Source organism: Pleurodeles waltl, chromosome 3_1 (assembly GCF_031143425.1).
Source record: "Pleurodeles waltl isolate 20211129_DDA chromosome 3_1, aPleWal1.hap1.20221129, whole genome shotgun sequence".
Lineage (NCBI taxonomy): Eukaryota > Metazoa > Chordata > Amphibia > Caudata > Salamandridae > Pleurodeles > Pleurodeles waltl.
In genome coordinates, this window is record NC_090440.1 from 78,436,561 (window position 1) to 78,462,199 (window position 25,639).

At 47.2% G+C, this 25,639-nt stretch overlaps 1 protein-coding gene across 4 annotated transcripts in view; it reads right to left on the bottom strand.

Moving 5' to 3' along the window:
• The window catches only part of NAT10 (N-acetyltransferase 10), a 326,800-nt gene that overhangs the window by 282,851 nt on the left and 18,310 nt on the right, over positions 1–25,639 (bottom strand). For 3 of the 4 annotated variants that reach the window (XM_069221852.1, XM_069221853.1, XM_069221855.1), the window contains exons 2-3: positions 8,845–8,972; positions 2,575–2,666 (exon numbers count right to left, since the gene is read on the bottom strand). In XM_069221852.1, coding sequence (XP_069077953.1) covers positions 2,575–2,666; positions 8,845–8,952 — 200 coding nt within the window. In that variant the 5' untranslated portion in view covers positions 8,953–8,972. Of the gene's footprint in view, positions 1–2,574; positions 2,667–8,844; positions 8,989–25,639 lie in introns of all 4 variants that reach the window. The other variant, XM_069221854.1, reaches the window with a different exon arrangement.

Genomic DNA, 25,639 nt, shown 5'->3' on the forward strand with positions numbered 1-25,639 from the left:
GTTGGGGGTTCAGAGCAACCCCAAAGTTATCACACCAGCAGCTCAGGGCCGGTCAGGTGCAAAGGTCAAAGAGGTGCCCAAAACACATAGGCTATAATGGAGAGAGGGGGGTGCCCCGGTTCCAGTCTGCCAGCAGGTAAGTACCCGCGTCTTCGGAGGGCAGACCAGGGGGGTTTTGTAGGGCACCGGGGGGGACACAAAGTAGCACAGAAGGTACACCCTCAGCAGCGCGGGGGCGGCGGGGTGCAGTGTGCAAACACGCGTCGGGTTTCCTTTGGTTTTCAATGGGAGACCAAGGGGTCTCTTCAGCGGTGCAGGCAGGCAAGGGGGGGGCTCCTCGGGGTAGCCACCACCTGGGCAAGGGAGAGGGGCTCCTGGGGGTCACTCCTGCACAGAAGTTCCGTTCCCTCAGGTGCTGGGGGCTGCGGGTGCAGGGTCTTTTCCAGCCGTCGGGACTTTAGGTTCAGGCAGTCGCGGTCAGGGGGAGCCTCGGGATTCCCTCTGCAGGCGTCGCTGTGGGGGCTCAGGGGGGACAACTTTGGTTACTCACGGTCTCTGAGTCGCCGGAGGGTCTTCCCTGAGGTGTTGGTTCTCCACCAGTCGAGTCGGGGTCGCCGGGTGCAGTGTTGCAAGTCTCACGCTTCTTGCGGGGATTTGCAGGGGTCTTTAAATCTGCTCCTCTGTAACAAAGTTGCAGTTCTTTTGGAGCAGTGCCGCTGTCCTCAGGAGTTTCTTGTCTTTCTTGAAGCAGGGCAGTCCTCTGAGGATTCAGGGGTCGCTGGTCCTTGGGAAAGCGTCGCTGGAGCAGGTTTCTTTAGAAGGCAGGAGACAGGCCGGTAGGTCTGGGGCCAAAGCAGTTGGTGTCTTCTTTCTTCTTCTGCAGGGGTTTTTCAGCTCAGCAGTCCTCTTCTTCTTGTAAGTTGCAGGATTCTAATTTCTAGGTTCAGGGAGAGCCCTTAAATACTAAATTTAAGGGCGTGTTTAGGTCTGGGGGGTTAGTAGCCAATGGCTACTAGTCCTGAGGGTGAGTACACCCTCTTTGTGCCTCCTCCCAAGGGGAGGGGGTCACATCTCTAATCCTATTGGGGGAATCCTCCATCTGCAAGATGGAGGATTTCTAAAAGTTAGAGTCACCTCAGCTCAGGACACCTTAGGGGCTGTCCTGACTGGCCAGTGACTCCTCCTTGTTTTTCTCATTATCTCTCCTGGACTTGCCGCCAAAAGTGGGGGCTGGGTCCAGGAGGCGGGCATCTCCACTAGCTGGAGTGCCCTGGGGCATTGTAACACGAAGCTTGAGCCTTTGAAGCTCACTGCTAGGTGTTACAGTTCCTGCAGGGGGGAGGTGTGAAGCACCTCCACCCAGAGCAGGCTTTGTTTCTGTCCTCAGAGAGCACAAAGGCTCTCACCGCATGAGGTCAGACACTCGTCTCTCAGCAACAGGCTGGCACAGACCAGTCAGTCCTGCACTGAACAATTGGGTAAAATGCAGGGGGTATCTCTAAGATGCCCTCTGTGTGCATTTTTTAATAAATCCAACACTGGCATCAGTGTGGGTTTATTATTCTGAGAAGTTTGATACTAAACTTCCCAGTATTCAGTGTAGCCATTATGGAGCTGTGGAGTTCGTTTTTGACAGACTCCCAGCCCATATACTCTTATGGCTACCCTGCACTTACAATGTCTAAGGTTTTGCTTAGACACTGTAGGGGCATAGTGCTCATGCACATATGCCCTCACCTGTGGTATAGTGCACCCTGCCTTAGGGCTGTAAGGCCTACTAGAGGGGTGACTTACCTATGCCACAGGCAGTGGGAGGTTGGCATGGCACCCTGAGGGGAGTGCCATGTCGACTTGGTCATTTTCTCCCCATCAGCACACACAAGCTGGCAAGCAGTGTGTCTATGCTGAGTGAGGGGTCCCTAGGGTGGCATAAGACATGCTGCAGCCCTTAGAGACCTTCCCTGGCATCAGGGCCCTTGGTACCAGGGGTACCAGTTACAAGGGACTTACCTAGGTGCCAGGGTTGTGCCAATTGTGGAAACAATGGTACATTTTAGGTGAAAGAACACTGGTGCTGGGGCCTGGTTAGCAGGGTCCCAGCACACTTCTCAGTCAAGTCAGCATCAGTATCAGGCAAAAAGTGGGGGGTAACTGCAACAGGGAGACATTTCTTAACATCTGGTAATATGTTTTCATTTTCCAAGAAGTCACCTACCCCCCGAGGAGGCTACCCGGGCCCCGGGTGGGAACCACAACCTTAGAACATTCTTTGTAATGTCATTAATGAGGCCATAGGGGGAGTCCCCATTGATAGCACAAGAAATGGCATGATGAACCAAAACCCGGAACTGCAGATGACTTTTATAAGATGATCACATGATGAATATCTCTCCCCACTGCATTATGACCATGCTAGGTCAACGCTTTTGCAATGCTGTAATAATTATAATGCAAATATTCAAACAAACCTGCCTTACATTTGCTGCAAACCTTGAAGCAAACGTTATAGAATCACCCAAATTATCAGAGTTCCTTTACAAAAGGAAACGCAGGCCAACAGGAAATACATTTTACCTGCTGAAGCCCAACTCTTTCTTGTAGCACCATAAAACAGTGGGTCTGGCCTTTACTGATGCTTTAGATAACATGTGATGGAGAATGACGACCTGTCAAAGTTAAAAAGTGAAACAACAATTAGACAAAGCAAATATACATTAGGTTAGTGACAACGCGCAAGGCAATGTGCATAATCACGACTACTAAGCAGCTCTTACTTTCTCATTTTGATTTAGCACTGGTGATGACATGTACTTGCACTTAAACAATTCTCATTCCCAACAAAATAGCCTATTAACTAAGTACATGCTGAGGCACACGCCATTTGGCAGGGTTCCTCCTAAGGTATGTATGCATTTACTATTTTGCCTCCAATATTATCAGTGCAAGTAAAGATACTCAATACATGCATAAAGCAGAATGAAGGATAATCTAGACATTATCCCATCTTAACTGACAATGTGAATTTGGGGAAATTGCTGGTCAGTCACCAACTGGACAGTTTATTAGCTCCCAAAAATCAAAAGTGCAATTATTCTATGAGCACTTATCAACAGTAATACTGATAGTATTCTCTCACCACAACCATTGGAAGACTGTGCATGACTTTCTAGACCTACAGGCTGTACATAAATCTTAGACAAAGCTCACAGAACCAGTCTTCATACATGCTACCCTTAGAAACACAACATCTTTCTATCCCAGGGGTGTGAAATTCCTATCGCCCAAGACATATTGTTTGGGGTCAGGGGCAACAAGTTTTCATGTTTTATTTGTCCTTGGGACAAGTAGGCCCAGTCCCCTGCAGCACAAACCCTTTGGTTGCCAGTTTACAGAGAAGGCAACTGTCTGTAGTTGAGGTAATGTGTGTCCATATGTTAATCCTGTTCGAACTTGTATTTATGATTCAAGAATGAAAAGCCTTCATTATTAGGGCGAGCGCTGTAACTAAACGTTTTTGCTGACAGTGGTTCCAGTAAAAAAAAATGTACACACAAGTTTGAAAAGTTCAACAAACTGAGGCTAAGTATAATGCTTCCAGAATACTTTGATTAGATGCAAATGTTTGCAGAAGCTTGTAAGCAAGAGTGATTGCTTTGCTTTCAAAATAAAATATGTTCAGAAAACGATGCAAGTAGGAAAAAAAAAAAAAAAAGGTTTTCCTACTATGAAATTTTAGGTACTATTTCTTTGAAGCTTCATTTAGTAAAATGTGACGATGCATGCTAGTATTTCCAATAAATATTCCTAATAGAAAAAAAAAAATCAGTGTAACCATCCTCAACAAGATTATGGAAAGCATGAAAATAAACCAGCACTGGCAAAGCCAACCAATCCGACATTTGTTACAAGTCTTTTTGGTTTTGTCAATGCGTGTCTTGTTTTGACATGGCTTTTGTAACACTATTGTTGTGGAAGCTGCCAGGCCCTCACCACTGTAACAATCAGTGGCAAAAAGCAAAAATGTTTTTGGTCCCAAAAGGCACACATTACCGCCAGTGGGGTAACAAAGGCCCAGCAGCCCCCCTCCAGCACAGCACCTGCCCTGAATTTTCTTCCATGTACTTTGCAGGGGGGCCCCTCCAGTTTCGTTACTACACTGATTCCCACAGTTGTCCCTGGTACTGAACAAATCTACTTTGTGTGCCACTATGCTCCTTGTGGAAGAGCAGAATGCGATCGCAATAAAGCCAGCCATAGAGAAATAGAAGTGTATTAAAAACAAAATGTCTTTGTTAATGCCAGGCCTAATTAGGGACCCAATTCATAAAGAAAGCCACAAAAGTACACCCATGGTATATGTCTTTGAATTAGTGGCTTTCATGAATTCACAAGAACTTATAGAAGTAGACCAGGAAATCATACTCCTAGGAAATATTTTGTGAACTGTATTTTAGCAGGAGCAAATATGCATGTGTAGATTTGCTCATGTGAAAATCTGTTGAGCGTTTGCAAGTTCACTTTCCCTCCAACCACTTTTTTCCCCAATCCTAGAAGACATTTTACTTCTGCCATTATCAGGAGTAAATTTCCAACCTTTCTCATTATAGGAAAAGATTAGAAAAGAGCTGGTGAAAATTCTTTAAAAATGTGAGTTAGATTTGCAGACTCAGAGGCATTCCAGCCCTGGAACTATTACTTACTGCTTCCTCCAGCCCCAGTATGTAGATCTGCATAAAGGTGGCAAAATAAGGAAATTGCTATAGTAGGGATTAACTCTACAAGTATATAGGCCCTACTACAGTAGAAGCCCTGGCATAATCAGAGAGGCTGTTATCAGAGCTTTTACATAATGAGGTTGCAGCCATAATTTGTCGCCACACTACATGGCATCAAAGAGACCAGTACATTTTTTTTTTAAAAGGACAAGTAGATTTATGAAGCAACCTGTCCCGTGGCCAAGTAGATGGGACAATTCCACACCCTTGTAACCTTCATTACACTGCTGCCCTTAAAAACACCACACTCAACAAATGGGTCCAAACACTGCCATAAAGCAATGTACACACAAAATAGATACCAATCTGGCTGTCAGGCTAGTTCCTCTCAGATACCCAAGAAAGAAGTCAGAGCCATGCTACTAGCCTGCAGAAGAAACAAAAATGTATCTGTAGTGGCAGACCCTAAAAAGCAGGGATGTGCAAAATTGATTCATGGGTCTGCAGCCGTGATAGACTGTTAGGATAACCACTTGCCTTGTAAAAATTTCCATTTAGATGAAATACACCTAATGAGGATACAGTGAAAACCAGCATGATTTCAGTAGCTCTGAAGCCATCTTGGATGGGTCTTCATTTAACTATCTGTCCTAAGATCACAGATCATGGGTCCTTCATTCATTTAAGTAGTAAATACTTTGGAAGTTGCTTATAAAACCAACCTTTTCAATCAAAAGTGTGGTCCCACCACCATAAAGCAATACATAAGGCTACCACTAAGACTACACTCCTCCTATAATGTCTCATCTGATGCAACATGTATGGCTACTATCTATTATGATCATGCACATGCAACTATCTGATGTTACTACACTGTGACATTGTGATGTGGCAAGAAAGTGAGTGTAGGAAGTTGGCTCTGTATGCACTATTTCAAAGTAAGGAATAGTATGCACAGAGTCCAAGGGTTCCCCTTAGAGGTAAGATAGTGGCAAAAAGAGATAATGCTAATGCTCTATTTTGTGGTAGTGTGGTCGAGCAGTAGGCTTATCAAAGGAGTAGTGTTAAGCATTTGTTGTACATACACACAGGCAATAAATGAGGAACACACACTCAGAGACAAATCCAGGCCAATAGGTTTTGTTATAGAAAAATATATTTTCTTAGTTTATTTTAAGAACCACAGGTTCAAATTCTACATGTAATATCTCATTTGAAAGGTATTGCAGGTAAGTACTTTAGGAACTTTGAATAATCACAGTAGCATATATACTTTTCACATAACACACAAATAGCTGTTTTAAAAGTGGACACTTAGTGCAATTTTCACAGTTCCTGGGGGAGGTAAAGTATTGTTAGTTTTAGCAGGTAAGTAAACCACCTACGGGGTTGAGATTGGGGTCCAAGGTAGCCCACCGTTGGGGGTTCAGAGCAACCCCAAAGTCACCACACCAGCAGTTCAGGTGCAGAGTTCAAAGTGGTGCCCAAAACACATAGGCTTCAATGGAGAGAAGGGGGTGCCCCGGTTCCGGTCTGCCAGCAGGTAAGTACCCGCGTCTTCGGAGGGCAGACCAGGGGGGCTTTGTAGGGCACCGGGGGGGACACAAGTCAGCACAAAAAGTACACCCTCAGCAGCGCTGGGGCGGCCGGGTGCAGTGTGCAAACATGCGTCGGGTTTTCAATGAGAGACCAAGGGGTCTCTTCAGCGGTGCAGGCAGGTAAGGGGGGGGCTCCTCGGGGTAGCCACCACCTGGGCAAGGGAGAGGGCCTCCTGGGGGTCACTCCTGCACTGGAGTTCCGATCCTTCAGGTGCTGGGGGCTGCGGGTGCAGGGTCATTTCCAGCCGTCGGGAAATTAGAGTTCAGGCAGTCGCGGTCAGGGGGAGCCTCGGGATTCCCTCTGCAGGCGTCGCTGTGGGGGCTCAGGGGGGACAACTTTGGTTACTCACGGTCTTGGAGTCGCCGGAGGGTCCTCCCTGAGGTGTTGGTTCTCCACCAGTCGAGTCGGGGTCGCCGGGTGCAGTGTTGCAAGTCTCACGCTTCTTGCGGGGAGTTGCAGGGGTCTTTAAATCTGCTCCTCTGGATACAAAGTCGCAGTCTTTGTTGAACAGAGCCGCTGTTCTCTGGAGTTTCTTGGTCTCTTGGAAGCAGGGCAGTCCTCTGAGGATTCAGAGGTCGCTGGTCCCAGGGAAAGCGTCGCTGAAGCAGTTTTCTTCTGAAGGCAGGAGACAGGCCGGTAGGACTGGGGCCAAAGCAGTTGGTGTCTTCTTTCTTCTTCTGCAGGGGTTTTTCAGCTCAGCAGTCCTCTCTTCGGTAAGTTGCAGGAATCTAAATTCTTAGGTTCAGGGAAGCCCTTAAATACTAAATTTAAGGGCGTGTTTAGGTCTGGGGGGTTAGTAGCCAATGGCTACTAGCCCTGAGGGTGGGTACACCCTCTTTGTGCCTCCTCCCAAGGGGAGGGGGTCACATTCCTATCCCTATTGGGGGGATCCTCCATCTGCTAGATGGAGGATTCCTAAAAGTCAGAGTCACTTCAGCTCAGGTTGCCTTAGGGGCTGTCCTGACTGGCCAGTGACTCCTCCTTGTTTTTCTCATTATCTCCTCCGGCCTTGCCGCCAAAAGTGGGGTTGTGGCCGGAGGGGGCGGGCAACTCCACTAGCTGGAATGCCCTGTGGCGCTGGAACAAAGGGGGTGAGCCTTTGAGGCTCACCGCCAGGTGTTACAGCTCCTGCAAGGGGGAGGTGATAGCATCTCCACCCAGTGCAGGCTTTGTTACTAGCCACAGAGTGACAAAGGCACTCTCCCCATGTGGCCAGCAACACGTCTCGAGTGTGGCAGGCTGCTAAAACCAGTCAGCCTACACAGGTAGTTGGATAAGGTTTCAGGGGGCACCTCTAAGGTGCCCTCTGGGGTGTATTTCACAATAAAATGTACACTGGCATCAGTGTGCATTTATTGTGCTGAGAAGTTTGATACCAAACTTCCCAGTTTTCAGTGTAGCCATTATGGTGCTGTGGAGTTCGTGTTTGACAGACTCCCAGACCATATACTCTTATGGCTACCCTGCACTTACAATGTCTAAGGTTTTGCTTAGACACTGTAGGGGCACAGTGCTCATGCACTGGTGCCCTCACCTATGGTATAGTGCACCCTGCCTTAGGGCTGTAAGGCCTGCTAGAGGGGTGACTTATCTATACTGCATAGGCAGTGTGAGGTTGGCATGGCACCCTGAGGGGAGTGCCATGTCGACTTACTCGTTTTGTCCTCACCAGCACACACAAGCTGGCAAGCAGTGTGTCTGTGCTGAGTGAGGGGTCCCCAGGGTGGCATAAGCTATGCTGCAGCCCTTAGAGACCTTCCCTGGCATCAGGGCCCTTGGTACCAGGGATACCAGTTACAAGGGACTTACCTGGATGCCAGGGTGTGCCAATTGTGTAAAACAAAAGTACAGGTTAGGGAAAGAACACTGGTGCTGGGGCCTGGTTAGCAGGCCTCAGCACACTTTCAAATCAAAACATAGCATCAGCAAAGGCAAAAAGTCAGGGGGTAACCATGCCAAGGAGGCATTTCCTTACAAGGCCCATAAAGTTCGAAATTCCTCCAGCTGGGCAACAGCTTACTTGGGATTTTCTATTAAAAACAAAATAAAAAATAAAAAACTAGCTGTAGTCATTGTCAATCTTGTTCATAAAAATTAAGATAAAATATTCCTTCCTACCAGCACACATAAGGATCAGCACACATCCTTATCAGCTTTTCTTAATTGTTACAGACAAAAATGTGGTGCTAATCGATGCGACAGGGCAATAACAACTCACCTAACCTGGACTGCAACTTGAACTGGACTTGGTGACATCTAAAGCATCATATACAGAGCCTTCTATATAATAGTGAACATTTTTTAAACCAAATCATGATCAAGTGTTGCCTCGATCAACCTGTGCTTCATCACATTTGACCTAAAATCCAACTCTCACAAATCTACATATTGATAATGAGTAACCATGAACTCTCAGTTTTTATTTATTGAAAAGTGATAAGCTTCCCTTCATAACCCAGGTTTTCCGGCCCTTTAATCTGTTAAGTTTTTTTTTTCCCCTAAACATTTTCCTAAATTTTAGTACTGGCACCTGATCTTTGCCACGGTCCCCGACAATGACAAACATTGTCCTCTGCTGCTCAGCGACTCCATTCTCAATCAGCACCCGGATCCGATTGTCGATCTTCTTGCGCTGCATGGTGGTTCAACAGAAAATATCTGAATCAAAAGAAATCTAAGTATTATTATTAAAGAAAGAACTGACAGCTCCAAAGGTAGTTCATCTTAACATTATCCAATAAGGAATGTGGGTGGTAGGAAAGAATCAGACAAGCAAGCAATAAAATGAACTATTGTAACTTGAGACCCTATAGTATTAAAGAAACTTAGCTTTTAAAAGTAGGGATGATTTCCACTGAGGGGGCCCAAGTGACATCCAAAAAACAACGAGAGAAAAGCCAGAGTAATCTGTCACTTGGAACACTGAGATAACATCTCCATTATTAAAATCTATTCACCTATAATTTTATGTTATGCATGTGTACTCGCTTTCAACAAAGGATTTATGGGGAGGTTGTGAACAACATGGTCTTATCTCCTTGAGCCACCACCCTCTAACTTTACATAAAAAGAGCATATACCTTGGGTTATGCCAGCCACTTTCACAACCATTATTAGTGCCCTCTCCTCCCTGGCCTCATGCCACCATAACACACCATCCAGGCTCCATTCCTCATCTTCCGCCTCCTCATCCAAAACTGCCTGTCCTGCTTCCCATCAGAGCAGAGCGTCTGTCCTGTACTGCACTAACAGGTTCTATGAGAAATGTCAGTGCACCCTTTGCATTCCCTGTTCACGTGAGAACGGTGTAGGAAGTTGGCTCTGTATATACTATCTCAAAGTGAGAGATAGTGAGCACAGAGTCCAGGGGTTCCCCTTAGAGATTGATAGTGGCAAAATTAGATAATACTAATACTCTATTTTGTGGTAGTGTGGTCGAGCAGTAGGCTTATCAGAGGGTAGTGTTAAGCATTTGTTGTACACACGCAGGCAATAAATGAGAACACACACTCAAAGACTTAACTCCAGGCCAATAGGTTTTTATATAGAAAAATATTATTATTTTCTGAATTTATTTTAGAACCACAAGATTCAGAATTCCAGTAAGTACATAAATTGTAAGGTACTTGGCATAGGTAAATATGAACTTTGAATTAAAACAATAATGTACACAGTTTTGGCAAAAATGGCAATAAGCTATTTTAAAAGTGGACACTGCAAAAATCAACAGTTCCAGGGGGAGGTAAGTAAACCACGTACAAGTTCAATCTCTGGGCATAGGCAGCCAACCTTTGGGGGTTCAAGTCAACCCCAAACACCCAGCACCAGCAACACATGGCCGGTCAGGTGCAGAGGTCAAAGTAGGGCCCAAGGCGTCTATGGAGACTAGGGGTGCTCCGGTTCCAGTCTGCTAGCACGTAAGTAGGTGCGTCCTCAGGGAGCAGACCAGGGGGTTTTGTAGTGCACTGGGAGAGGGGGGGAGGAGGGTTGGGAGGAGGGGGTTGCGGGGCACAAACATTTACACAAAATACACCCTCAGCGGCACAGGGGAGGCCGGGTTCAGTGTGCAAAGTAGGTGTCGGGTTTTTGGTTGAAATCAATGGAGAGACCCAGGGGTCATTATGGCGATGCAGGCTGGGCACACGTGGGGGGCTTGCCAGGCCAGCCACTGACTGGGCAACACGGAGGGCCGCCTGCTGGTCACTCCTGCACCGGTAGTTGGTTTCTCTCGGGCCTGGGGGCTGTGGGTGCAGTGCTTCTTCCAGGCATCTGGTTCTTTGTTACCGGGCAGTCGCGGTCAGGGGGAGTCTCTGGATTCTCTCTGCAGGCATTGCTGTGGGGGTGCAGGAAGGTCGTCTCAGGGTGTCCACGTCGTTAAGAGTCACCTGGGAGTCCGGGGGCATCGGGTGCACAGTGTGGGGGACTCACGCTTCTGGAGTGAGGCTAGAGTCCCTTTAAAGTTGGTTTATTCTTTGTTGCTTGGACAGAGCCGCTGTCCAAAGGCGTTTCTTGGTCCTTTGGGTGCAGGGCAGTCCTCTGAGTCGGCAGAAGTCGCTGGTCCTACTGGATGCGTCGCTGTTGCAGGTTCTTTGAGTCTGGAGACAGGCCGGTAGGGCTGGGGCCAAGTCAGTTGTCGTCTCCGTCGTTTCTGCGGGGCTTTCAGGTCAGCAGTCCTTCTTGTTTCAGGTCGTCAGGAATCCGTTTTCCTGGATTCAGGGTCGCCCCTAAATACTCAATTTAGGGGTGTGTTTAGGGATGGAGGACAGTAGCCAATGGCTACTGTCCCCGAGGGGAGGGGGGGCACATCCCTAATCCTACTGGGGGGAATCCTCCAAAGCAAGATGGAGGATTTCCTAAGGCAGGGGTCACCTCAGCTCAGGACACCTTAGGGGCTGTCCTGGCTGGAGGTTAACTCCTCCTTGTTTTTCTCATTATCTCCTCCGGACTTGCCGCCAAAAGTGGGGGCTGTGTCGGGGGTGGAGGGGCATCTCCACTAGCTGGAGTGCCCTGGGGTGCTGGAACACCAGGCTTGAGCCTTTGAGGCTCACCGCCAGGTGTTTCAGTTCCTGCAGGGGGAGGTGTGAAGCACCTCCACCGAGTACAGTCTTTGTTCCTGGCCACAGAGTGCACAAAGGCACTCATCCCATGTGGCCAGAAACCTGTCTGGATGTGGCAGGCTGGTAGGAACTGGTCAGCCTAGCACAAGTAGCTGGGCTGGTATACAGGGTGGGATCTCTAAGATGCCCTCTGTGTGCATTTCTTAATAAATCCCACACTGGCATCAGTGTGGGTTTATTGTGCTGAGAAGTTTGATGCCAAACTTCCCACTATTTAGTGTAGCCATTATGGAAACGTGGAGTTCATGTTTGACAAACTCCCAGACCATATACTCTTTATGGCTACCCTGCACTTATAATGTCTAAGAATTGGCTTAGACACTAGGGGCATAGTGCTCATGCAGCTATGCCCTCACCTGTAGTATAGTGCACCCTGCCTTAGGGCTGTAAGGCCTGCTAGAGGGGCGACTTACCTATGCCACAGGCAGTGGGTTGTGGGCATGGCACTCTGAGGGGAGTGCCTTTTTCTCCCCACCCGCACACACAAGCTGTGAGGCAGTGTGCATGTGCTGAGTGAGGGGTCCCCTGCAGAAAACTTAACCACAAATTCTATTTCTATAATTATGTACCTCAGACCAGTCACAGGAAGAGCAAAATTGCATGAATCTGAAAGATTGCCAGCACCACTTCCAATAATTTGCTGACTCCCACAAGGTCAATTCCAACTCCAACCATCTTTAATCCATGCATGGAGGCTGCTATAAATACCACACCACACAGTTGTACATGAGTGTGTAATGAGCTGAAGACATCTAACACTCAATATACCTTGTCTAGATCTAATTCAGACTTGGGTGATCGAAATCTATCTTAAGCCAATCCCACTAACACTGAATCAGTCCTAATCAATAGAGGTACACATACCACCTGAATTCAAACATGGCTCTCTGGCATGAGCTTATTGGACTTAAACCCTGAAGCACTGTGCATTTGCTAGGTTTCGTTATTGACTCACAACTGTTCATCACAACTCATGACAAAGACACACCTAAACTAAATCTTCTTAAAATTCAAACTCTTGCTCTCATTCCTCATCTTACAGCTAAATAGAAACAGCAATGCCCTCTCAGCAGACCTTCAAAACGCCAACCACTCATCTAGGAGTAGTATTCCACTTCATTATTCTTGAATAACCAAAAGTGTTAAAAGGTTTGATTACATTACTGCCATGCTGAGCAACTTATACTGGCCCTGTTCTACTAGGAAGCATTTCACTCAAAACACACTGAATAAGGTACAAGGAAGCTGCTATCAAGAAACTACTTAGAATAAATAAACACAGACCTTCCAGATCCCACAACTTTATCCGCTACCTCGTTGCAGCGCCAGAGTAGGAACTCTTTTTGTAAATGACCAAGGTTCATCAACCCACCCTGCTTCAATAAAATTACATTAAGGGAACAGTTGGATTTAATTTGCTAAGTTGCTAGTAAAATGCTTCTATAGCAACAATTTTCACCCCAGTGGAACCATGTCCGTACTCATAAAAAGAAAAAAAACATGAATACTGTAAGGAAATGCCTCCTTGGCATGGTTACCCCCTGACTTTTTGCCTTTGCTGATGCTATGTTTTGATTTGAAAGTGTGCTGAGGCCTGCTAACCAGGCCCCAGCACCAGTGTTCTTTCCCTAACCTGTACTTTTGTTTTACACAATTGGCACACCCTGGCATCCAGGTAAGTCCCTTGTAACTGGTACCCCTGGTGCCAAGGGCCCTGATGCCAGGGAAGGTCTCTAAGGGCTGCAGCATATCTTATGCCACCCTGGGGACCCCTCACTCAGCACAGACACACTGCTTGCCAGCTTGTGTGTGCTGGTGAGGACAAAACGAGTAAGTCGACATGGCACTCCCCTCAGGGTGCCATGCCAACCTCACACTGCCTATGCAGTATGGATAAGTCACCCCTATAGCAGGCCTTACAGCCCTAACGCAGGGTGCACTATACCATAGGTGAGGGCACCAGTGCATGAGCACTGTGCCCCTACAGTGTCTAAGCAAAACCTTAGACATTGTAAGTGCAGGGTAGCCATAAGAGTATATGGTCTGGGAGTCTGTCAAACACGAACTCCACAGCACCATAATGGCTACACTGAAAACTGGGAAGTTTGGTATCAAACTTCTCAGCACAATAAATGCACACTGATGCCAGTGTACATTTTATTGTGAAATACACCCCAGAGGGCACCTTAGAGGTGCCCCCTGAAACCTTAACCAACTACCCGTGTAGGCTGACTGGTTTTAGCAGCCTGCTACACTCGAGACATGTTGCTGGCCACATGGGGAGAGTGCCTTTGTCACTCTGTGGCCAGTAACAAAGCCTGCACTGGGTGAAGATGCTATCACCTCCCCCAGGCAGGAGCTGTAACACCTGGCGGTGAGCCTCAAAGGCTCACCCCCTTTGTTCCAGCACCACAGGGCACTTGTTAAATAATAATCCGAGATGTATTTGCCTCAGACTTTATTTCTGCGTATTCCATTAATATTGCCATGTGCTCGACAAAGCTGACTCTTCATTTAAACTGTGTAAGTTGACTTCCCTGTGAACTCAGTTTTTGTCTAAAACCATTTCCTTCTCTGGGCCTCTCCACTTATCTAACCAAGCTGACTTTCAGGATACCGAGCCACAGCTGTATCCTTCTTATCATTGTGCACGAACAGAACTGTACCTCTTCCCACCGCATTCCAGAGGCCTCCTGCAAGGGATATCCTCGTAAATTATCAAACCAACTGTGATAAGACTGACATTTGACAAATGAACTGTCACTTTGCCGTGTATTAGCAGGATACTCCCGAGACAGTGGGAGTACAAGCAGGAAAGACTAATCAAATGTATGTACGTCAGCAGGATGCTCTCGGGTTAAAAGGAGAACTGTTTGAAGCTTTTGTGTTCACCAGATATGGAGGGGTGGCTTCCTGGCTGAAGGGGGGCAGCTTAACTATATAAGATTGTACGCTGCAGAATGAAGCAGCCAGCCTCCGTAGGAAAGTCATTCAGACTGTCCTGGGACACTGTGCTCAGCTCGAGCTATTATCTGTTTTACTAATAAAACTTTTCTCTTCCTCATCAGTCGTGACTCCGCCTGTTGTGTTCTTTGCTGGTAAGAGACCCTGAAGGCTTAGGGTGTCCCCTCCACCGCTGGGAGAGGTGAGCCTGCCTTTCCCGGTTTTTCAGTTGGCACCCGAACAGGGACTCCATCAGTGGCACCCGCCGTCTGCTCGGAAGGAGGAGGAGGTTCACTGCAGGACTACCAAAGGGGGCGCCCCACAACTGATTTGGGAAGTATCTTTTTCCTCGTGGACCTGCGGTGCTCCAGCGGTGCTCCCCCCTCTTTGTCTCAACGGGCGCCGGCGGCTCTGCCCTGACTGGAGTTCCTGACATAGCTGGCCCTGAGTTCGGAGTCCTGACTGAGGAGGAAGACAAGAGTAAGGTAAGGACAGGGTTAACCCGTCTTTTCTGTGTCTGTCTGGTAGGTGTCATTCGATCTTTGCAAAGACCGAAGTCAGTGGATGTTTTGTAAAATAATTAACTGTCATAATATATAGATTGCATATTTGCTTCCGTTGTTTCTGTTTTCCATCCACTGATACTAAGTTACAACTGTCTGTTTAAAATAATGCCGGCATTCAGTAAATTAAGGAAATGGTGCTGTTTTTGTTGTCAAGCGGACTCCCGCTTGGAGGAGTCTTGTCCGGCTCCTCCAATTGGAACTCCTTGCCATGAAATGTATGTAAAACACGGGGTGGGAAGTATAATATGGACTGACATATGGCGTAAAAAGACTAGGCATAGTGCTGAATTACAGTGGCCACTGCATGGGACTTTTGATGAACTGAAAATTGATTTTTTAGAAGAAAGATTATTTGCAACCAAAAGTAGGCCTGGTATGTTTGATTCACTCAGGTTATGGCAGAAAGAGGGTAGACAAAAACGAATTAAAGCAGCAAAGGATGCTAAGAGACATAATGCAAAATCAGATGCTGAGAAAGCCCAAGAATATGACCGGCAGAATGCAGAGCAGGGATGGGCCCAGATAGATAGAAGACACCAGTTAGATACAGACAGGATATATGTGGTTCAACAAACACCTGAAAAAAAGAAAAGAGACCCCGAAAAGGATCCTCTCATGCAAGATGTCCTAGACTGCCCCCCTGTTTATACCCCGACAATATATCCAGCTTTACCCCCAATTGCTCAGATGCCCCAGCCATTAGGTTCACCAGTGAATGTAGTAACATTTGCCCTACCACCACAATCTGAACACCAGAGACCCCCAGCATCAGCTCCAGTGACCCCCAGGTCAGACCCCCCAAGCGCTTCAGCCCCCTTGCTACAAATAAAAGACGAGAGCTCAGACGATGATGGCCTCACAATATCACCTCCCCCAGGACGTCCACGACGCAATAAACTGACAGAAGAAAGGAAAATTAACACAATGTTGCATAAATATATCTTAACACAGCCAAGCCTGGAGACTATTTGGCAGAATTTTGCTCAGTTCCAAGCAGTACAACAGGCAGACATGATACAACGTATGTGTGAGATACTAATGGAAAAATGGGACGAAAATTTAGATAGCAATCCCCCCTTGCAGGTACTCAGAATAAAACAGGAGGTAGCCACAGGCTATCATCAGGGAAAGGACCTTAAGGACTACCTCCGTCAGCTGTTATAGGAAGAACTATCACCACAAGAGGGATAAAGAAACAGGTTCAGCCAGTCCTTCACGTATTCCTTCCACTCACACAACACAGCACCCCTTAAGGGAAGTCCCACCCAGCTACGTTCCAGCCACAGGAGAGGGTGCCGCGGCAGTGCCCGCTCACTGGAAACAACAATTTGTGTACCAGCAATGGGATAGAACAGAGGTCCTAGCGCTAAAAGCCCACTTGCCTGACCCACGCAAGAATCCTGCCGGCTTCTATAAAGAATTTTCCCAAATAATAAGTCCTCAAATATTGACTCTCATGGACATTAAAATGTTGTTTGGTACCCTTGTACCACAGGATATCTGGAAGACTATCATACAGAAAGATTATCCTGTTGAACTAGGCGGTACCTGGGATCAGCTGGACCACGAGGACCAAGACAGGAAGCCTGGTGACAAGCCGGGAGCCCTAATAGTAGCTCTCCCTGACAGACTTCTTACGCTTATACAGAAGTCCTTGCCCCCGCGATTAGTAGACTGGGATAGAAAAGATACATGTAAACAAAAGAAAGACGAACACATTGCTGACTTTTTCTCTCGGTTTGAAAGGGCATACACTGACTTTAGTGGACAAGACACCTCTACCGAAGGTGGTATGCAGCTGTTTGTAGATAAATTTGTAAATTGCATATCACCTGAGGTGGCCTCAAAAATTCGGTTCACTGAGAGTACCTGGTCGACAAGCACTCCCATTGAGATACTTAATATGGCCCAATATTACGAGAATAGGGTTCATGAAGAGAAGGACAGAAAAGACAAACAAACAAAAGAGTTAAAAACTAAAATTCTAGTACAGCAGGCGTACCCACAGAATAGGTCAATTCCCCGTGGACCTCAGTACCAAAATAATGGTCCCAACAGTTATCAGCCCCGCTATTCCCTGAGCTACAATCAGTGTGCCTATTGTAAAGAGGAAGGTCATTGGAAAAATGATTGCCCAAATAAAAACGGGTTTGCGCCCCAGACAAGAGGTAGAGGAGCGCCCCGTGGAGCACCCCGGGGTAGAGGACGGGGAGGTCCCCCACAGCAGGGACCTAATACAGCCCATCAACAGCAAAATATAGCAGCCGCTGAAAATTACTTTGACAATAGTTCTGCCCAACGCCAGTATTATAATGATAATTATGATCCGGAAGAAGGTCAGGGCTTCTATTCTTGCTAGGACAGCTTAGGACAAGGGAGGATAGGACCCGTCCCAATCCCAGTTAAACAGAATGGCCCACATGTAGAAGTACAACTAGATGGTACTTCTAAGAATTTTTTAATTGACACTGGAGCCACTAAGAGTTCTGTTATGAAGGATGCGGTCCCTGGGGTCCCTTTGTCCAGCAATACTAACGTGTCTGTAGGATTCTCAGGCGTCCCAGTGATAAACCCCGTATCCAAGCCACTGGAACTCACAATTGGTCCCTACACTGTTGATTCTCCTCTAATACTTACCTCTGGTTGTAGTGAAAATTTGCTAGGTCTCGATTTACTGAAAAGATTACACGCCACTATATATTGTTCCCCTGATGGCGTGTACGTCACCATGGGTCCTCACGTGACACCCACCCAGTTCATAGCGTTACCACTCCCGCCTGAGCTAGAGATGCTCCCCGCTACACTTTGGGCTTCAAACAATGAAGATGTGGGCTGCCTTGATATTCCCCCTTTCTCCATCAAGTTAAAAGAGCATGCACTACTTCCCCGTCTGCCACAGTACAAGTTACCACATCACACTGAACAGGCCCTCAAGGACATTATATTGCAGCTGATTGATAAAGGGGTTGTTGAAGAGACCAGAGGTAATACATGTAACAGCCCCATACTCCCAGTACTCAAAAAGTCCGCTGATTCTTCCCATCAGCCCGGCCTACGCTTTGTGCTTGACCTTCGAGCAGTTAATAAAGTAGTGGAGCCTCAATTCCCTGTTGTACCCGACATTACCACCCTCCTAACAATGATACCCTCCACTGCTACCTGGTTCTCTGTAATTGATCTCAAGAATGCATTCTTTAGCATACCCATTCACCCGGACAGCAGACACATTTTTGGATTCTCCCTGGGCGGTCGCAGTTTCCGGTTCTGTCGCGCACCTCAGGGGTACACGGAATCACCCAGTGTTTTTAGCCAGGTGCTCAAGGGACAGTTGGATTCCTTTCAATTCCCCGCTGGTTCCGCCCTGGTACAATATGTTGATGATCTCCTTATTGCTTCTGACTCCCAAGAAAATTGCAAAAAAGACACAGTTGCACTTCTCATTCATCTATCCCAACATCATCACAAAGTATCCCTCACTAAATTACAGTATTGTCAACAGCAGGTTACCTATCTTGGTCACCTGCTGTCGAAGGAGGGACGTACACTTACCCCGGCCCGGGTACAAGCCATACGCAATATACCTGTCCCCACAACACAGAGGGAGGTCAGGGGATTCATTGGCATCACATCTTTTTGCCGCCAATGGATACCTAATTTTTCTCTCCTTATCAAGCCTTTCTTAGCACTCACACACAAAGACTGCCCGGACACCGTTGTCTGGAATACTGAATGCCAGTCCAGCTTTGAAGATTTGAAGGACGCTCTCTGTTCAGCCCCTGTGTTAGGCACGCCTGACTATCATAAGCCCTTTACATTGTTTGTAAGTGAACATAACGGTTGCTCTCTCTCAGTCCTGACACAAGAACATGGTGGCAAACAGCGACCATGTGCTTATTTTTCAGCCCTTCTGGATCCTGTTGCCAGGGCTCTTCCAAGCTGCCTACGGGCTGTAGCTGCAGCCGCAGTAGCAGTGCGCCAATCAGCTGGAATAGTTATGGATACTTCATTATTATTGTTGGTCCCACATGCCGTTGATGCCCTACTTAACAAAACTAAGACACAACACCTTACAAATGCCCGCCTGACCAGTTATGAGTTAACACTTCTTGCCAGTCACATCACCATCAAAAGATGCACTACCTTGAATCCCGCAACGTTATTACCCCTGACTGAAAGCTCTGAAGATACACATACTGATATACATGACTGCATTATCAGGACAGAGGAGGAAACGAAAGGAAGGGTAGATCTGCAAGACACGCCTCTAAGTAACCCCCAAGGCACCTTGTACATTGATGGTTCATGTCTCAAATTACCTGATGGCACTACATCAGCTGCATATGCTATCACAACACTAACGGCAGTAGTTGAAGCACGTCGGATACCACATAATTCAGCACAAGCGGCTGAGTTAGTGGCACTGATTAGAGCCTGTGAAATAAGCACAGATTTAGATGTCAATATCTACACTGACAGTCAATACGCGTTTGGAGTGGCACACAATTTTGGCAGATTGTGGGCGGAAAGAGGTTTTCTAACATCACACGGCACCCACATACAACATGGGGGGTTAATACACAGACTGCTCTCCGTTCTAGCCCTGCCACGGACCATGGCCATTGTGAAATGCAGCGCACACAGAAAGATCACTGATCACGTAGGGAAAGGGAACGCCTTTGCAGATCAGGTAGCGAAGGAAACAGCACGTCAGAAGAAAAGCAAGATGTATGTAGCGGGACCAGCCAGATGGGTCCCAGATAACGGAATGTTTGAGGACACGGTAGAGAGTGTGAAAAGCATACAGGCAGAAGCGACGGAAGTTGAATTGGCATCATGGAAGGAGACACACGCGAGGTTTAATGAAGAAACAGGGTGTTGGACAGACTTGTCAGAAGCCCAGAGATGGATGCTTCCTGATGGGTATGTCCTTCCTGTAGTGGACAATGGCTCATGGTCCAGCACACATCAGTCCAGCAGGGATATGCAAACTTCTTGCCCCTGTCTGGTACAACAAAAATATTCCAAAGGCAGCTGAGAAGTTGGTTAAACACTGTATGATTTGCATGCAACACAATCCTGGCAAGGGCATTAAAGTACCTCCCGGCCATTTCGCGCCCCCTGATTACCCATTTGAAGCTATACAGATGGATTACATCGAAATGGAAAGATGTAACAATTTGAAGTATGTATTGGTGGTCGTCTGCATGTTTAGCAAATGGGTAGAAGCCTATCCTACAAGGGACAACACAGCCCTCACAACTGCTAAGGTACTCTTGAAAGAGTTCTTTCCCCGGTTTGGAATGCCTCGAATTGCATGGTCAGACAATGGCAGCCATTTTACAGGTCAGGTGATGAAAAAGGTGTGTGAAGGATTGGGAATTAGACAGAAATTCCATGCTGCCAACCATCCACAAGCTGCAGGACTAGTTGAGAAATATAATGGTTCACTCAAATTGAAGTTGTCCAAAATATGTGCTGACAAAGGCATATCGTGGCCTGATGCTCTCCCCCTGGCCCTGTTGTCACTTCGGGCTACACCACATTCCAAGTCAGGTCTCTCGCCATATGAAGTGGTCATGGGGAGACCGGCTAATGTGTGGGGAGTTCCAAGGCCAAAGAAATACTCAGATTTACCATACCCTGTATTGATGGATTACCTCAATGAACTCACTAACTCTTTACGTCTCATTCATCAGCAGGTGAAGGATATTCTGCCACCATTACCTCTTACTCCAGGCCACTGTATCGAGCCTGGTGACTGGGTCCTCACCAAGAATTTCCAGCGCAAAAAGAGCCTCGAGCCCCGGTGGAAAGGCCCCCGCCAAGTACTCCTTGCTACCAGGACTGCTGTGAAAGTCGAGGGAGCAAAGAATTGGATCCACGCTTCACACTGCAAAAGGGTACCTTTGCCCTTACCATACGATCAGTGGGTGAAAGAGGGTCAAGGTGACGACGAATGCGAGAAAGTACCCACTTTTGTTCCTTTCAGTGACGCGCAGATAGAGTGGACAGCCACCCAGGAGGAGAGTGATTCGGTTCTTCGGGGAGCGACACCTGAAGGTGTTCCAGTTGTTCCCTTGTTTCCGGATCAGACTGAGCCTGGTTCTGCGAGATATGACCTCCGCAAACGTCACCAACATTGAATAGATGATTCATCGTTTACCTGTTGCATCCAGCCAAACATTCGCTGCAGGGCCGTGATTTTGTCCGGTGTGGCGGACCAGAGAGTGTCAATAGGACTGCTGGAATCACCCACCGGTGGAGCAACCACCAGTCACGGGCAGCACCTAGGGGAGGCTGGGTGGCACGCAGGTACTGAATAACTGAATTTGATATTGATCACTGCCAGTGAGAAGAGCAGACTTGAGAAAGGAAAAGGACTATGTATTCAGATTACGAGAAGAGCGTACAGAGACAGAAACTGAGAAAAATTAAACATTTAAAAAAATTGTTTGGTCCACGTACGTGTCTGGCGATAATTGTAGTGCTTCTTGTCATATTAGCGTGCATTGGCTGGACCATCCACACTGCTACAGAGAAAAGACAGCCTCCTACACCAACGTCTGCGCCCATGCATACACATGTATCTCTACCACCTGAGATACATGCCAGGAGACAAGAATATGACAATAATACGTTCATCCAGATGCTACATCAACATCAACTTGTTACAAACTTGACAGACTGTTGGGTTTGTGGTCATTTTCCTCACACGGCTGCTCATGCATTTCAGTTTCCAGTCTTTCCTGTAACGGCTGCCTACACTTGTTCCTTAATGTCCAATGTTTCAATACAGACCCCCCTACCCGGTTCTAGGCCTGTGAGACGACCCGGTATCATAACGAACAACACACTCTTTGAAGACTTTATCCTTCAGTTTCAAGCCAAGATACACATCGCGTGCAATTGTACGGATTCTCCAACAATGAGTAGGATCATGACCTTGCCCCGCTATCCACTCATGGAATATACATTTGGTCCGGTCTCCATGAAACCAAAAACAATATCTATCAGACCTCGGCAGGCCCCGCTCTGTATCTGCGAACAAGGACGCATACCTGTCGGAGTCAGTGTCTGTAATGCGACCATCACGTACAACACCTCCACCCCTTACCTCAATGCACCTACAGGACTATACTTTGTATGTGGGAGTAAGGCCTACACCTGGCTGCCACCTGGTTGGAGCGGCATTTGCTATATTGCCTTCCTTCTCCCACCAACGTTCAACAAGCCACCTACGTATCATCGACAAAGAAGAGATACTGTAGACCAAACAGACACTTCCGCACAGCTGTTCATGGATATAACAAAAGGACTGCTACCCTTTTGGGGGCCCTCGGTGAACAGTCTGCAAATACGACGACTAACGCGAGTCTTGGAGGCTACGATAAATGAAACAGCTGGAGCCCTTGCCAATAACACCGCAGAACTCCAAGCTACCAGGATGGTAGCTCTTCAGAACAGAATGGTGCTTGACGTCATACTAGCAGATAGGGGTGGAGCTTGTCGCATCATAGGGGCCAGCTGCTGCGTTTATATACCAGATAATTCACCCTCAGTATTTGCAGCCATTTCAAGATTACATAAAATAGCATTGGTTATACATGAGGACAACGGTACGCCTTGGTCTTGGACTTCAGGTCTGTGACAGGTGTTGGTCTCCTGGGGTTGGAAGGTTTTGATATTCCTGGCTATCATAGCTGCCACATTTTTCACATGCTGTCTATGCGTACAATGTGGTCCTGCATTGTGTGGGGTCTGTGCTTCGATGTTAACACCCAAACCCACCAATATCAAAGAGAATACTGAGCGACTAATGCTTCAACAACAAATTGATGAGCTTCTAAAGATAGAAGTGAACTGAACAGAAATTTGCCTCGCAATGGCAAAAGGAGGGATTGTTAAATAATAATCCGAGATGTATTTGCCTCAGACTTTATTTCTGCGTATTCCATTAATATTGCCATGTGCTCGACAAAGCTGACTCTTCATTTAAACTGTGTAAGTTGACTTCCCTGTGAACTCAGTTTTTGTCTAAAACCATTTCCTTCTCTGGGCCTCTCCACTTATCTAACCAAGCTGACTTTCAGGATACCGAGCCACAGCTGTATCCTTCTTATCATTGTGCACGAACAGAACTGTACCTCTTCCCACCGCATTCCAGAGGCCTCCTGCAAGGGATATCCTCGTAAATTATCAAACCAACTGTGATAAGACTGACATTTGACAAATGAACTGTCACTTTGCCGTGTATTAGCAGGATACTCCCGAGACAGTGGGAGTACAAGCAGGAAAGACTAATCAAATGTATGTACGTCAGCAGGATGCTCTCGGGTTAAAAGGAGAACTGTTTGAAGCTTTTGTGTTCACCAGATATGGAGGGGTGGCTTCCTGGCTGAAGGGGGGCAGCTTAACTATATAAGATTGTACGCTGCAGAATGAAGCAGCCAGCCTCCGTAGGAAAGTCATTCAGACTGTCCTGGGACACTGTGCTCAGCTCGAGCTATTATCTGTTTTACTAATAAAACTTTTCTCTTCCTCATCAGTCTTGACTCCGCCTGTTGTGTTCTTTGCTGGTAAGAGACCCTGAAGGCTTAGGGTGTCCCCTCCACCGCTGGGAGAGGTGAGCCTGCCTTTCCCGGTTCTTCACACTCCAGCTAGTGGAGTTGCCCGCCCCCTCTGGCCACGGCCCCACTTTTGGCGGCAAGGCCGGAGGAATTAATGAGAATAACAAGGAGGAGTCACTCGCCAGTCAGGACAGCCCCTAAGGTGTCCTGAGCTGAGGTGACTAACTTTTAGAAATCCTCCATCTTGCAGATGGAGGATTCCCCCAATAGGGATAGGAATGTGACCCCCTCCCCTTGGGAGGAGGCACAAAGAGGGTGTACCCACCCTCAGGGCTAGTAGCCATTGGCTACTAACCCCCAGACCTAAACACGCCCTTAAATTTAGTATTTAAGGGCTCCCCTGAACCTAAGAATTTAGATTCCTGCAACTTAAAGAAGAAGAGGACTGCTGAGCTGAAAAACCCTGCAGAGAAGAAGAAGACACCAACTGCTTTGGCCCCAGCCCTACCGGCCTGTCTCCCTCCTTCAGAAGAAACCTGCTCCAGCGACGCTTTCCCTGGGACCAGCGACCTCTGAATCCTCAGAGGACTGCCCTGCTTCCAAGAGACCAAGAAACTCCCGAGAACAGCTGCTCTGTTCAACAAAGACTGCAACTTTGTATCCAGAGGAGCAGATTTAAAGACCCCTGTCATCCCTGCAAGAAGCGTGAGACTTGCAACACTGCACCCGGCGACCCCGACTCGACTGATGGAGAACCAACACCTCAGGGAGGACCCTCCGGCGACTCCGAGACCGTGAGTAACCAAAGTTGTCCCCCCTGAGCCCCCACAGCGACGCCTGCAGAGGGATTCCCGAAGCTCCCTCTGACCGTGACTGCCTGACTCTGAAATCCCGACGCCTGGAAAAGACCCTGCACCCGCAGCCCCCAGGACCTGAAGGATCGGAACTCCAGTGCAGGAGTGACCCCCAGGAGGCATCTCCCTTGCCCAGGTGGTGGCTACCCCGAGGAGCCCCCCCCTTGCCTGCCTGGATCACTGAAGAGACCCCTTGGTCTCTCATTGAAACCTATTGAAAACCCGACGCGTGTTTGCACACTGCACCCGGCAGCCCCAGTGGCGCTGAGGGTGTACTTTTTGTGTGAGCTTGTGTCCCCCCCGGTGCCCTACAAAACCCCCCTGGTCTGCCCTCCGAAGACGCGGGAACTTACCTGCTGGCAGACTGGAACCGGGGCACCCCCTTCTCCATTGAAGCCTATGTGTTTTGGGCACCACTTTGAACTCTGCACCTGACCGGCCCTGAGCTGCTGGTGTGGTGACTTTGGGGTTGCTCTGAACCCCCAACGGTGGGCTACTTTGGACCCCAATTTGAACCCCGTAGGTGGTTTACTTACCTGCAAGAACTAACATTACTTTACCTCCCCCAGGAACTGTTGAAAATTGCACTAGGTGTCCACTTTTGAAATAGCTATATGTGTTTTGTGTACAAAGTATATATGCTATTGTGATTATTCAAAGTTCCTAAAGTACTTACCTGCAATACCTTTCAAATGAGATATTACATGTAGAATTTGAACCTGTGGTTCTTAAAATAAACTAAGAAAATATATTTTTCTATAACAAAAACCTATTGGCCTGGAATTGTCTCCGAGTGTGTGTTCCTCATTTATTGCCTGTGTGTATGTACAACAAATGCTTAACACTACTCCTTTGATAAGCCTACTGCTCGACCACACTACCACAAAATAGAGCATTAGTATTATCTCTTTTTGCCACTATCTTACCTCTAAGGGGAACCCTTGGACTCTGTGTATACTATTCCTTACTTTGAAATAGTGCATACAGAGCCAACTTCCTACAAATACCCACTCAATTTCCCTTACACCTATTCCAAGTAACAAGCATATCCCAAATACCTACATCAATCAAAACCAATAATGCTAACATCTTCATCAAGAAGCTTCCACAAATGTAAAACCTACAACAATTACAACATCATTAATAGCTGTAGAAGAAACAATGAGAACCACAATACTTGCACCAGATTATGATATTGTCAATCATGCCATTAAAAAATAAACACTTATGAATATATCAATATTGGAAATATCAAACCCAGGAAGATTTGTCAACCAC